At 40.5% G+C, this 11,383-nt stretch overlaps 1 protein-coding gene across 1 annotated transcript in view; it reads right to left on the bottom strand.

The window, feature by feature from the left end:
• Positions 1-1,288: 1,288 nt before the first annotated feature.
• Positions 1,289-11,383, bottom strand: part of LOC146679781 (protein NLRC3-like) — a 320,608-nt gene continuing 310,513 nt past the window's right edge. The window contains exons 1-6 of the mRNA XM_085450173.1: positions 11,085-11,284; positions 9,136-10,933; positions 7,770-7,943; positions 7,383-7,556; positions 7,033-7,206; positions 1,289-1,481 (exon numbers count right to left, since the gene is read on the bottom strand). Of these exons, the coding sequence (XP_085306299.1) occupies positions 1,289-1,481; positions 7,033-7,206; positions 7,383-7,556; positions 7,770-7,943; positions 9,136-10,933; positions 11,085-11,121 (2,550 nt within the window). The 5' untranslated portion in view covers positions 11,122-11,284. Of the gene's footprint in view, positions 1,482-7,032; positions 7,207-7,382; positions 7,557-7,769; positions 7,944-9,135; positions 10,934-11,084 lie in introns of the transcript that reaches the window.

Raw genomic sequence — 11,383 nt, 5'->3', positions numbered from 1 at the left:
TAGCATCACATTAGTCAGGAGTTAATGCTAAGTAGACTGCCATTAGGGGCTAACTCTAATTAGGGGTGAATAATTATTAGCAGCTAATACTAATACCGTTTTCTCTTTTTCCTTATAACAACTTGAGCAGCTAATGCTAATTTGATGCGAATTAGCATTATATTAGTGAGCAGTTAATGCTAAGTAGGCTGCCATTATTAACTAATACTACGTTGACGTGAATTAGCATTATGCGCTACTGCTAATACTGTTTTCTCTTACTTATTAAAAATGATAGTAGCTAATACTAATACTCTTTTCCGTTGGGTAACAACAAAGTGAGGAATTAATGCTAAGTTGGCTGCTTTTAGCGGCTTATTCTAATTAGGGGTGAATAATTATTAGCAGCAAATGCTAATACCGTTTTCTCTTTCCTTATAACAATATGAGCAGTTAATGCTAATTTGATGTAAATTAGCATTATATTAGTGAGGAGTTAATGCTAAGTAGGCTGCCATTAGCAGCTAAAGGTAATTTGAGGTGAATAAGCACTAGTAGCTAATGCCAATACCCTTTTCTCTTGTGTTATAATGATGTGAAACGTTAATATTGTTCTCAAACAACAGAATGAGAATGAAATATTGATTCTAACAGGGCCCATAAACAGCATTAGCTTAGCAGCATTAGCTTATCAGAGTCTCCATCATGGTCACACAAATCCTTAGCGGAGCAAAGTGGCCTACTTAGCAATAGCTGCTGTAGAAAGCAAAGGGAAAACAGTATTAGCATTAGCTGCTAAATGTGCACTTGAGAACAAATCTATCGTGAATTCAGCCGTGAATGTAGTGTTTCCAGTAAGCTTCCATTTCCAAATGTTAGCTGCTCCTGTCTGCCTCTTTGTCACACACACAGACTGAAATGATTCACAGCCTTGTTTCATCCTTCTGTCAGTGTCACTGACTGTCACTGTGACTGTGGACATACAGCATGGGAAACACACACATGGCTGATACTTGTATCTAAAGTTACAAAATGTTGTCTCTGTCCAAATATTACCTAACTGTAAGTCTACTTTTAATGAAACTCTCAACATGACTTATCAGTTATCATTAATGTTCCTGCAAACAGACTCCTTGAAGACCCCCTACATAAATATCCATGTACTATCCAGCTAGACTAGTGTGTCTGTCCCTGAAAATATTCCTGCATGTGTGATTGTTCATGTCTCATCTGCAGGAAACAAACAGGAAGTGAACAAACAGGAAGTGAGTGAAAGACACAGGAAATGATTCCAGCTCTTCCTCCTATATCAGACATTCTCTCCATACCTGAGAGTGTCCAGTCTCCAGCCTGGATCCTTCAGTCCAGCCGACAGAAGCTTCATTCCTGAGGGACCTGGATGATTGTAGCTCAGGTCCAGCTCTCTCAGATGGGAGGGGTTGGAGGTCAGAGCTGAGGCCAGAGAAGTACAGCCTTCCTCTGTGATCAGACAGCCTGACAGACTGCAGACACACAAAACAACAATCCATCTGTTATCCATCTCTATAGCAGCATAACTAAGTGATGGTTCAGGGTCACCTGATCCAGCTCTAACTATAAGTTTTATCAAAAAGGAAAGTTTGAAGCTGATCGTCAAAGTAGAGAGGGTGTCTGTCTCCTGAACTCAAACTGGGAGCTGCTTCCACACCCAGTCCAACATAGCCAGGCTTTCTTTGCTGCTTTGACAAAACCTCAAATCCCAGTCAGAGATGGTGAGCATCATCACTGTGATGATCATTTCTCTGTTAACCCAGGCTTTCTGCTTCAGGATCTGTGCACGCTCACAGAACAAGGAGACCTTTAAACATCATTTCACTAAATGGATGGACTGAGCTCAGCCTACAGATGAACTGGATAAATAAAGATTTGACCTCAGTGTGCTCAGTGTCCAACAAAGGAAACATGGAGATCACATCAGTTTGTCACCAAAGTCTAATTATTCCAGAGGGCAGTGTTGATACAACTAAAGTTATTTTTAAGCAAAGTTGAGTTTTTTTATTGTCGCAGTACTTCATGTCTGAAGTATCACTTAAATGCATTACACGCTGTTGATGGCAGCAAACAAACCACCCAAACAAACAGAGGTGGGAGGCTTGGGCAGACTACGTAGGATCAGCTTGTGGGAGGAGTCGGGATAAAACCAAAGAAAGACAAGCTAACAAACACCACAGTGAAGTGAGTAGCTACAAACTGCAGGCTGATTAGTGTTGTTGAAGAAGTCGGTCTGAGGAACGTTCTTAGGATCAACAAATGACGGCATGTATGAGCCTCCCTCAAGACGCACCATCACAAGAAGAACACATGAGCTGTAGAAAAAGGAGAGACTATGAAAACCACGGCGTTACAACGTGCACCAGCTGTTGGTCTCTCTGGAGACTACTGGGCGTGGCTGGGTAACCATGGTTACTTGGGAGTTACAGTACATGATATTAATGAAGAGTGGGAGCTGCGTTCTATAGCAAACAATTTGTTATGAGGTAATCAGCTGATCTTAGTTTAACCGGAAGCCCTTCACAATAATTGCAATGCCTTTATTTTGTACAACTACCATCAGTTCGTCTGTACTGATGGTAACTTAAAGTCACACTAAGGTCGTTTAGTTTCTATAGTTTATGTAGTGGAAGTATACTACAGTACCCTGATCACTGATAGGACAGATTTATGTAGATATACACCTTTGTGTTTAACATTACTGCATTATAGTACTGTGATCTTTGTCCTTATATATGGTTATGTTAGCTATACTGATGTACGTACATATAACTGGATATGTAACTTATCTATTCATCTTATTTGTCATGTATTTGTATTGTGTACTTCCTTTTTGTAAGAAACCACACACATGATCACAGCCGCAAGAATCAATCAGTGAAAGAATAAAGTGTCTCAAACCAAACCTTAAGCTCTTTATTCCACATGCTGGGATCATTTGGCCTTCAGTGGTGTTCTGGCTGACACACCGGAGTGACCAGAGTGCTAAAGAGTGAATCGGACACACCAGTGTCATCTCTGATATCTCCACTACATTTAATCGTCCTTCAGCTTGTGGCTGCCGTTAGCTGGTCTGCTAGTTAGCTGGTGTGCTAGTTAGCCGGTTCGCTAGTCAGCTGGTGTGCTGACCAGCGAACCAGTAGGTTACAAGATGAGCTTGTCTGTCTGATGAGCCAGCTCTCTCTGTCTTGGTCATTTTGTCCTTGGGCAAAACCTAACCTACCACTACAACTGTAGCTTACCTCCACCAGTGTGTGAATGTGAGAGTGAATGAATACAGGGAGTGCAGAATTATTAGGCAAATGAGTATTTTGTCCACATCATCCTCTTCATGCATGTTGTCTTACTCCAAGCTGTATAGGCTCGAAAGCCTACTACCAATTAAGCATATTAGGTGATGTGCATCTCTGTAATGAGAAGGGGTGTGGTCTAATGACATCAACACCCTATATCAGGTGTGCATAATTATTAGGTAACGTCCTTTCCTTTGGCAAAATGGGTCAAAAGAAGGACTTGACAGGCTCAGAAAAGTCAAAAACAGTGAGATATCTTGCAGAGGGATGCAGCAGTCTCAAAATTGCAAAGCTTCTGAAGCGTGATCATCGAACAATCAAGCGTTTCATTCAAAATAGTCAACAGGGTCGCAAGAAGCGTGTGGAAAAACCAAGGCGCAAAATAACTGCCCATGAACTGAGAAAAGTCAAGCGTGCAGCTGCCAAGATGCCACTTGCCACCAGTTTGGCCATATTTTGGAGCTGCAACATCACTGGAGTGCCCAAGAGCACAAGGTGTGCAATACTCAGAGACATGGCCAAGGTAAGAAAGGCTGAAAGACGACCACCACTGAACAAGACACACAAGCTGAAACGTCAAGACTGGGCCAAGAAATATCTCAAGACTGGTTTTTCTAAGGTTTTATGGACTGATGAAATGAGAGTGAGTCTTGATGGGCCAGATGGATGGGCCCGTGGCTGGATTGGTAAAGGGCAGAGAGCTCCAGTCCCACTCAGACGCCAGCAAGGTGGAGGTGGAGTACTGGTTTGGGCTGGTATCATCAAAGATGAGCTTGTGGGGCCTTTTCGGGTTGAGGATGGAGTCAAGCTCAACTCCCAGTCCTACTGCCAGTTTCTGGAAGACACCTTCTTCAAGCAGTGGTACAGGAAGAAGTCTGCATCCTTCAAGAAAAACATGATTTTCATGCAGGACAATGCTCCATCACACGCGTCCAAGTACTCCACAGCGTGGCTGGCAAGAAAGGGTATAAAAGAAGAAAAACTAATGACATGGCCTCCTTGTTCACCTGATCTGAACCCCATTGAGAACCTGTGGTCCATCATCAAATGTGAGATTTACAAGGAGGGAAAACAGTACACCTCTCTGAACAGTGTCTGGGAGGCTGTGGTTGCTGCTGCACGCAATGTTGATGGTGAACAGATCAAAACACTGACAGAATCCATGGATGGCAGGCTTTTGAGTGTCCTTGCAAAGAAAGGTGGCTATATTGGTCGCTGATTTGTTTTTGTTTTGTTTTTGAATGTCAGAAATGTATATTTGTGAATGTGGAGATGTTATATTGGTGTCACTGGTAAAAATAAATAAATGAAATGGGTATATATTTGTTTTTTGTTAAGTTGCCTAATAATTCTGCACAGTAATAGTCACCTGCACACACAGATATCCCCCTAAAATAGCTAAAACTAAAAACAAACTAAAAACTACTTCCAAAAACATTCAGCTTTGATATTAATGAGTTTTTTTGGGTTCATTGAGAACATGGTTGTTGTTCAATAATAAAATTATTCCTCAAAAATACAACTTGCCTAATAATTCTGCACTCCCTGTAGTGGGATTGTAAAGGGTCTTTGAGGGTCTCGAAAAGCGCTATATAAATGCAATCCATTATTATTATTAAGAGCATCTTTAGGCCTGACTGTGCTCATCCTTCCTCCAACCTCTCCTTACCAAAGATAACAACTACATCAGTATTAGCTCAATAACAATTTCTGCAATTCAATTGTGGACATTCATTTTTAAACCTTGTGTAAAACGATAAAACCTCAAAGTCTGAGCATTATTCTTTGTGCAAACAGCTCTTGCAGGTTCCCCCGGACTTAGGTTATTTTTATTATTTAATTACTTTCCTTTAAGCAGCTGTTCAGGCTACTAAACTCATCCCAGAAATAACAAGTGACACCATTAATAGTAGAGGTGGGAATCACCATACAACTCGCGATACGATATTATCACAATACTTAACGCACGATACGATATTATTGCGATTTTTTAAAATATTTTGCGATATTTAAATTCTGCACATAAAGGTAAACTTTATCAATATTCATTTTATCTAATATCAAAGTCTCACACTCAGTCTTTCTCTCATTTCAGTCAGTTTTATTGTTGACAAACTGAACGGTTTGTATTACAGTCTAGTCCAACTTAACTGAATGCAACCATCTGGTACAATTATAGCTATTCTGAACTATGCAATTTATGAAAACTATGCAGCCCCTTCAGCAACTGAAGAATTTGAAAGTAAATTTAAAAAAATATATAATTTTACATTAAATAAAAAAGTTTCAAACTTAATTAAAATTAAACATGTCTTAAATTAAAATAAGTAAACTGTCATGTTTATTGCTGCCAAAAAAAAAGTTAAACACATTTGGACAGTGAAGGAATGTCAGGATTGTTGCTCAGAAAAAGGATCAACATGCTCTGAAGTCAACATGCTCTGACTCCAGAGCATGTTGACTTCAGAGAAAAAATTGTTTGTAACAAAATATCGATTTCTGCTGTCCCTGTATCGATACATTATTAGCAAACAAAATATCACGATACTACACAGTATCGATTTTTTCCCCCACCCCTAATTAATAGAGGAGCTAACTTTAACAAGTGAAACTGATTTGACCTATAAGGCTACTGCAGTTACTTCTTATCAGGTTTAGTAGGGAAGACTCTGTTTTCAACTCTGTATATTTTATATATTTTATTATTATTATTATTATTATTATTATTATTTTATTTTTTTATTTTATTTTATTTTTTTTTTACTATTTAATTTGTAAAAATGTGTATACACACACACACACACACACACACACACACACACACACACACGTAGGAAAATATTTAGTATACACATCCAGAAATGCATACACTATTATATATTGTACATATATTTATTAGTTTCAGGTTGGCCATTCTTGTATTTTGCTCGTTTGTGTTGTTGTGTTTGCACATCTCTGTTGCTTGTGGGGCTCGCACACAAGAATTTCACTCGCATGTGCTGTGCCAGTGTGCCTGCACATGTGATGTGACAATAAAAGTGATTTGATTTGAAAGACATCTGGATGAGGTAGTTAGTAGTATGTAGTTAGTACCGGGCGACTCCCCTCCCCCACATCGGCACCAGAACCCTGTATTATCTACAGGGTAAGACTGCCTGTTTTATCAAACTATGGCCATTACTACTGTGATCATTTGCAGCCCAGTGTGCCGCTCTCTCTGCTGGGATGAACCACTGGAGCTCACCCAGTCATCCCTTTCTTTCTCTCAAGAAGAAGTGAAATAAATATATTTATTATGTTACGAGTCTAATATTCTTTAAATCAAACTGTAATGAATAAATCAAGCAAGAAGATTTGGTGGCTCCACGTGTTGTAGAAGAAAAGATAAACATCTCATTTTGAGAAATCAGCCTTTAAAATTAAGTACTGTGAATAAAAAACAAACAGCGAGCCAATCAGCAGTCGCCAATATCCTCCTAATTTCATTCACAAAGAAATCAAATATATATATTATGGGCCCAAAGGAGCCTAAATCTTTAAATTAGGCAGTACATGAAGTATTTTTTTAAATAAACAGAGACATGACTATAACAACTTTTAGTAATTCAGAGTCCAATTATCCACTCAAATGTGAATAAAAGTTCACTTGACAGCTGTAAAAGTTACCTGTTTATACAATAATATAAATCACATTTCAAATGATCATCTGTGGAAAAGTTTGAATCCTGACCTGAGAGTTTCCACTGCACACTGTGAACTCTTTAGTCCAGCGGACAGAAGCTTCACTCCTGAATCCTGCAGGTCAGAGTTACTCAGGTCCAGCTCTCTCAGACTGGAGGACTGGGAGCTGAGGACTGAGGACAGAGCTTCACAGCTTCTCTCTGACAGGTTACAGCCACTCAGTCTGAAAAATAAAAGACAATCTATAAAACAAGTACTCATGTAGAGTTTGTTAATACATTTCACAACATTAAATGTTGACTTTCTATTTTTAAAGGAAACATAAACATACTAAGATACAACATCATATGTATGAACTTTAATTAATAATTCTAAAAACTAAATGTTTTCTGATCTGACCTCAGAGTATTCAGTTTACAGTTTAAACGTTGTAGTCCAGCAGACAGAAGCTTCACTCCTGAATCCTGCAGCTTTCTGATACTCAGGTCCAGCTCTGTCAGACTAGAGGACTGCGAGCTGAGAACTGAGGACAGAGCTTCACAGTTTTCCTCTGAGAGTTCACAGATGTTAAGTCTGAAGATAAAAACATGAATAAAGATTGTTGTTAAAGTGTAATCAAGGTGCAATAGCTTATTGTCTTGTGCTGAGCAGGTTAGTAAAACTTCTGTTTAACTTTGAAATGAATAAAAATGCTATGAAACAAGGATAACTGGATAAAGACATAAACAAAAACAAACATCAAACACATAAACAAACAGAACTAAACATAATACAAATTGATCTGACCTCAGAACATTCAGTTTGGCATGTGGACTCTCCACTGCAGCAGACAGAAGCTTTACTGCTGAAGCCTTCAGGCTGTCGGTACTCAGGTCCAGCTCTCTCAGACTACAGGACTGGGAGCTGACCACTGACAACAAATTTTCACAGCCTTTCTCTGAGACGTTACAGCTGCTCAGTCTGTGAGAGAAAGGGAAAAAACAAAAACAAAAAAAACAAACAATATATGTGATCAAATTAAATTTGTTTATATGTTGAACCCTTTTTTTAAAAAATTTATTTAAACCTATGAGACTATGAGTGCTACCAGTCCAGTGCACATGATTGGTACCTTGATGGTACCTTGCTCAGGGGTACCACAAGGTAACTATTCGGTGGATTCGACCCCTGACCTTATGATCATGGGGCGACCACTCTGCCTACTGAGCTAATAATTCTGTGTACACTGTCATACAATATTAACTAAAACAATTATTTTAGAAAATTTTAGTAATTCAATAATCATGCTCATTACCTGTGTATTGTGAATAACACTTGATTTTAAACACTAGCTGTATAAAACTCTTCCTGTTAAAGGTGTGTATAAAGGAGATGAGCTGAAATGCAGACTTCATGGAGAATGTTTGCTGTCAGCATATATCAAAGACAAAGCAGAGATCCATCCAGTCTCTTCCACTAAGCCCACAGAGGGACAGACAACCACTCTCACTCACACCTGCATGAAGTTTAGATCACCAGGTAACCTAACTGCATGTCTGTGGACAGTGGGAAGAAACTGTAGAGGACCCAGAGTGAACCCACTGTAATTCTGTGATAACACTGGTTATGGAAGCCTTACAGTTACATATGGTTACTGACAAGAAACACGACCTTAGAGGCAATTTCAGTAATGAAGACCGAGTTTCTCCCTCCATACAGGATGAAAACATGACAGCAGAGCAGAGATTTATATTTAAAAAGGGAGGGTGTGCACTGAAAGTGAGATACAAACTTGAACTTAAATTATGAACATCAGAAAAAGATGTAGGTGAAGTCTGGCAGGTGAAGTTTGTGCTTTAGAATAAAACAACCAAACTCCTGGAGTTGGAGACAAGTGAACAAGCTGAGGATAATAAACCTGTCAGAGGGGCTGAAGCATCAGAGCTCATGTTCTTATAGGCTGGGTCTGGATTGTCCTTTGATAAGAGTTACAGAACAAAGTGTGTTTTAGAAATGCTGGAGTGAAACATTAAAACTACCATATATTTACAGAGTGACTGATGATCATTTAATTTACTATTTTAAAAAAATGTTACAGTGCTCTTTGAACTCAGCATTTCTGATTTATTTCCCATGATTTTAACAATGAAGCGATGACAACATGTTTACTTACAGAGCTTTGTTGGAGGCTTTGACCACTGGCAGCATTCTCAGAAGAGCCTCCTCTGAAGCAGAGTATTTCTTGAAGTCAAACTCATCCAGATCTTCTTCTGATGACAGTAAGATGAAGGTCAGAGCTGAGCACTGAGCAGGAGACAGTTTACCTGTGGAGAGACTTCCTGAAGTCCTGTATTGTTGGATCTCCTCCACTAGAGAACGATCATTCAGTTCATTCAGACAGTGGATCAGATTGATGCTTTTCTCTGCAGACAGATTCTCACTGAGCTTCTTCTTGATGTACTGGACTGTTTCCTGATTGGTCTGTGAGTTACTTCCTGTTTGTGTCATCAGGGCTCGTAAGAGAGTCTGATTGGTCTGCAGTGAAAGACCCAGGAGGAAGCGGAGGAACAAGTCCAGGTGTCCATTTGGACTCTGCAAGGCCTTGTCCACAGCACTCTGGTAGAAGTGTTTCTTTGCAGAATCTCCTGTTTCAGACTTCTTGGATGTTGTTTGTTGTTGTTCCAGCAGATTGAGTCCAGAGTTGCTGAAGGTCAGATGGACATGAAGAGCAGCCAGAAACTCCTGAACACTAAGATGGATGAAGCAGAACACCTTGTCCTGGTACAGTCCTCTCTCCTCTTTAAAGATCTGTGTGAACACTCCTGAGTACACTGAGGCTGCTCTGATATCGATGCCACACTCTGTCAGGTCTGATTCATAGAAGATCAGGTTTCCTTTCTGCAGCTGATCAAAAGCCAGTTTTCCCAGTGACTCCATCATCTTCCTGCTCTCTGGACTCCAGTGTGGATCTGTCTCAGCTCCTCCATCATACTTGACCTTCTTCACTTTGGCCTGAACCACCAGGAAGTGGATGTACATCTCAGTCAGGGTCTTGGGCAGCTGTCCTCCCTCTCTGGTTTCCAGCACATCCTCCAGAACTGTAGCAGTGATCCAGCAGAAGACTGGGATGTGACACATGATGTGGAGGCTTCGTGATGTCTTGATGTGGGAGATGATGCTGCTGGCCTGCTCCTCATCTCTGAATCTCTTCCTGAAGTACTCCTCCTTCTGTGGGTCAGTGAACCCTCTGACCTCTGTCACCATGCCAACACAGTCAGGAGGGATCTGATTGGCTGCTGCAGGTCGTGTGGTTATCCAGAGGCGAGCAGAGGGAAGCAGTTTCCCCCTGATGAGGTTTATCAGCAGCACATCCACTGAGGTGGACTTTCTAGGGTCAGTTAGGATTGTAGTTTTGTGGAAGTCCAGAGGAAGTCGACACTCATCCAGACCATCAAAGATGAACACAACCTGGAAGTCTTCAAAGCTGCAGATTCCTGCTTCTTTGGTTTCAGTAAAGAAGTGATGAACAAGTCCCACCAAGCTGAACTTTTCCTCTTTCAGCACATTCAGCTCTCTGAAAGTGAATGGAAATATGAACTGGATGTCCTGGTTGGCTTTGTCTTCAGCCCAGTCCAGGCTGTATTTCTGTGTTAAGACTGTTTTCCCAATGCCAGCCACTCCCTTTGTCAGCACTGTTCTGATTGGTTCATCTCTTCCAGGTGAGGCTTTAAAGATGTCTTCTTGTCTGATGGTTGTTTCTGGTCTGTCTGGTTTCCTGGATGCTGTTTCAATCTGTCTGACCTCATGTTCATCATTGACCTCTGCAGTCCCTCCCTCTGTGATGTAGAGCTCTGTGTAGATCTGATTCAGGAGGGTTGGGTTTCCTGCTTTAGCGATGCCCTCAAACACACACTGGAACTTCTTCTTCAGGGTGGATTTAAGGTTACGATGACAAACAGCAGCTGGAAGTTCTGAATAATAATAATAAAAATACAACTTTAACAATCATATTTTACAAAATGCTGATGACAATTTCTGACCCACTGAGAAATGACTGAACACACTGGTGTCACAAGTCTCTCATTTATCCAGCAGCTTAAATCTTTAGATAAATCCTCTTACGTCTCTGCAGACTGTCAGCCAGCTCCTCCTGCTTCATTCTCCTCAGGAAGTCCACTGTGATCTTCACAAATGCCTCTCTGCTGTTTCTCCTCTGCTCATCATCCTCCCTCTGAAACTCCAAGCACTGGGGCTTATTTGGATTCAGAGCCTTCTGGATCTTCTTCAGCTCGTTCTTCACAAAAGTGATGATGTTGTCCTCCAGCAGCTGGAACAGAATACTTTATGAATGACCCACCACTCTGAACTTTAGTCCATACAACATCCACTTCTTTACCATCAAGGGGCATATCATCCACGAA

This window comes from Copadichromis virginalis, unplaced genomic scaffold (assembly GCF_057382275.1).
Source record: "Copadichromis virginalis isolate Kocher_CV1m ecotype Utaka unplaced genomic scaffold, C_Virginalis_male_GT1.1 unmapped_scaffold_1, whole genome shotgun sequence".
Lineage (NCBI taxonomy): Eukaryota > Metazoa > Chordata > Actinopteri > Cichliformes > Cichlidae > Copadichromis > Copadichromis virginalis.
The sequence above is the reverse complement of the archived record's forward strand: the minus strand, read 5'-3'. Positions and strand labels throughout refer to the sequence as shown.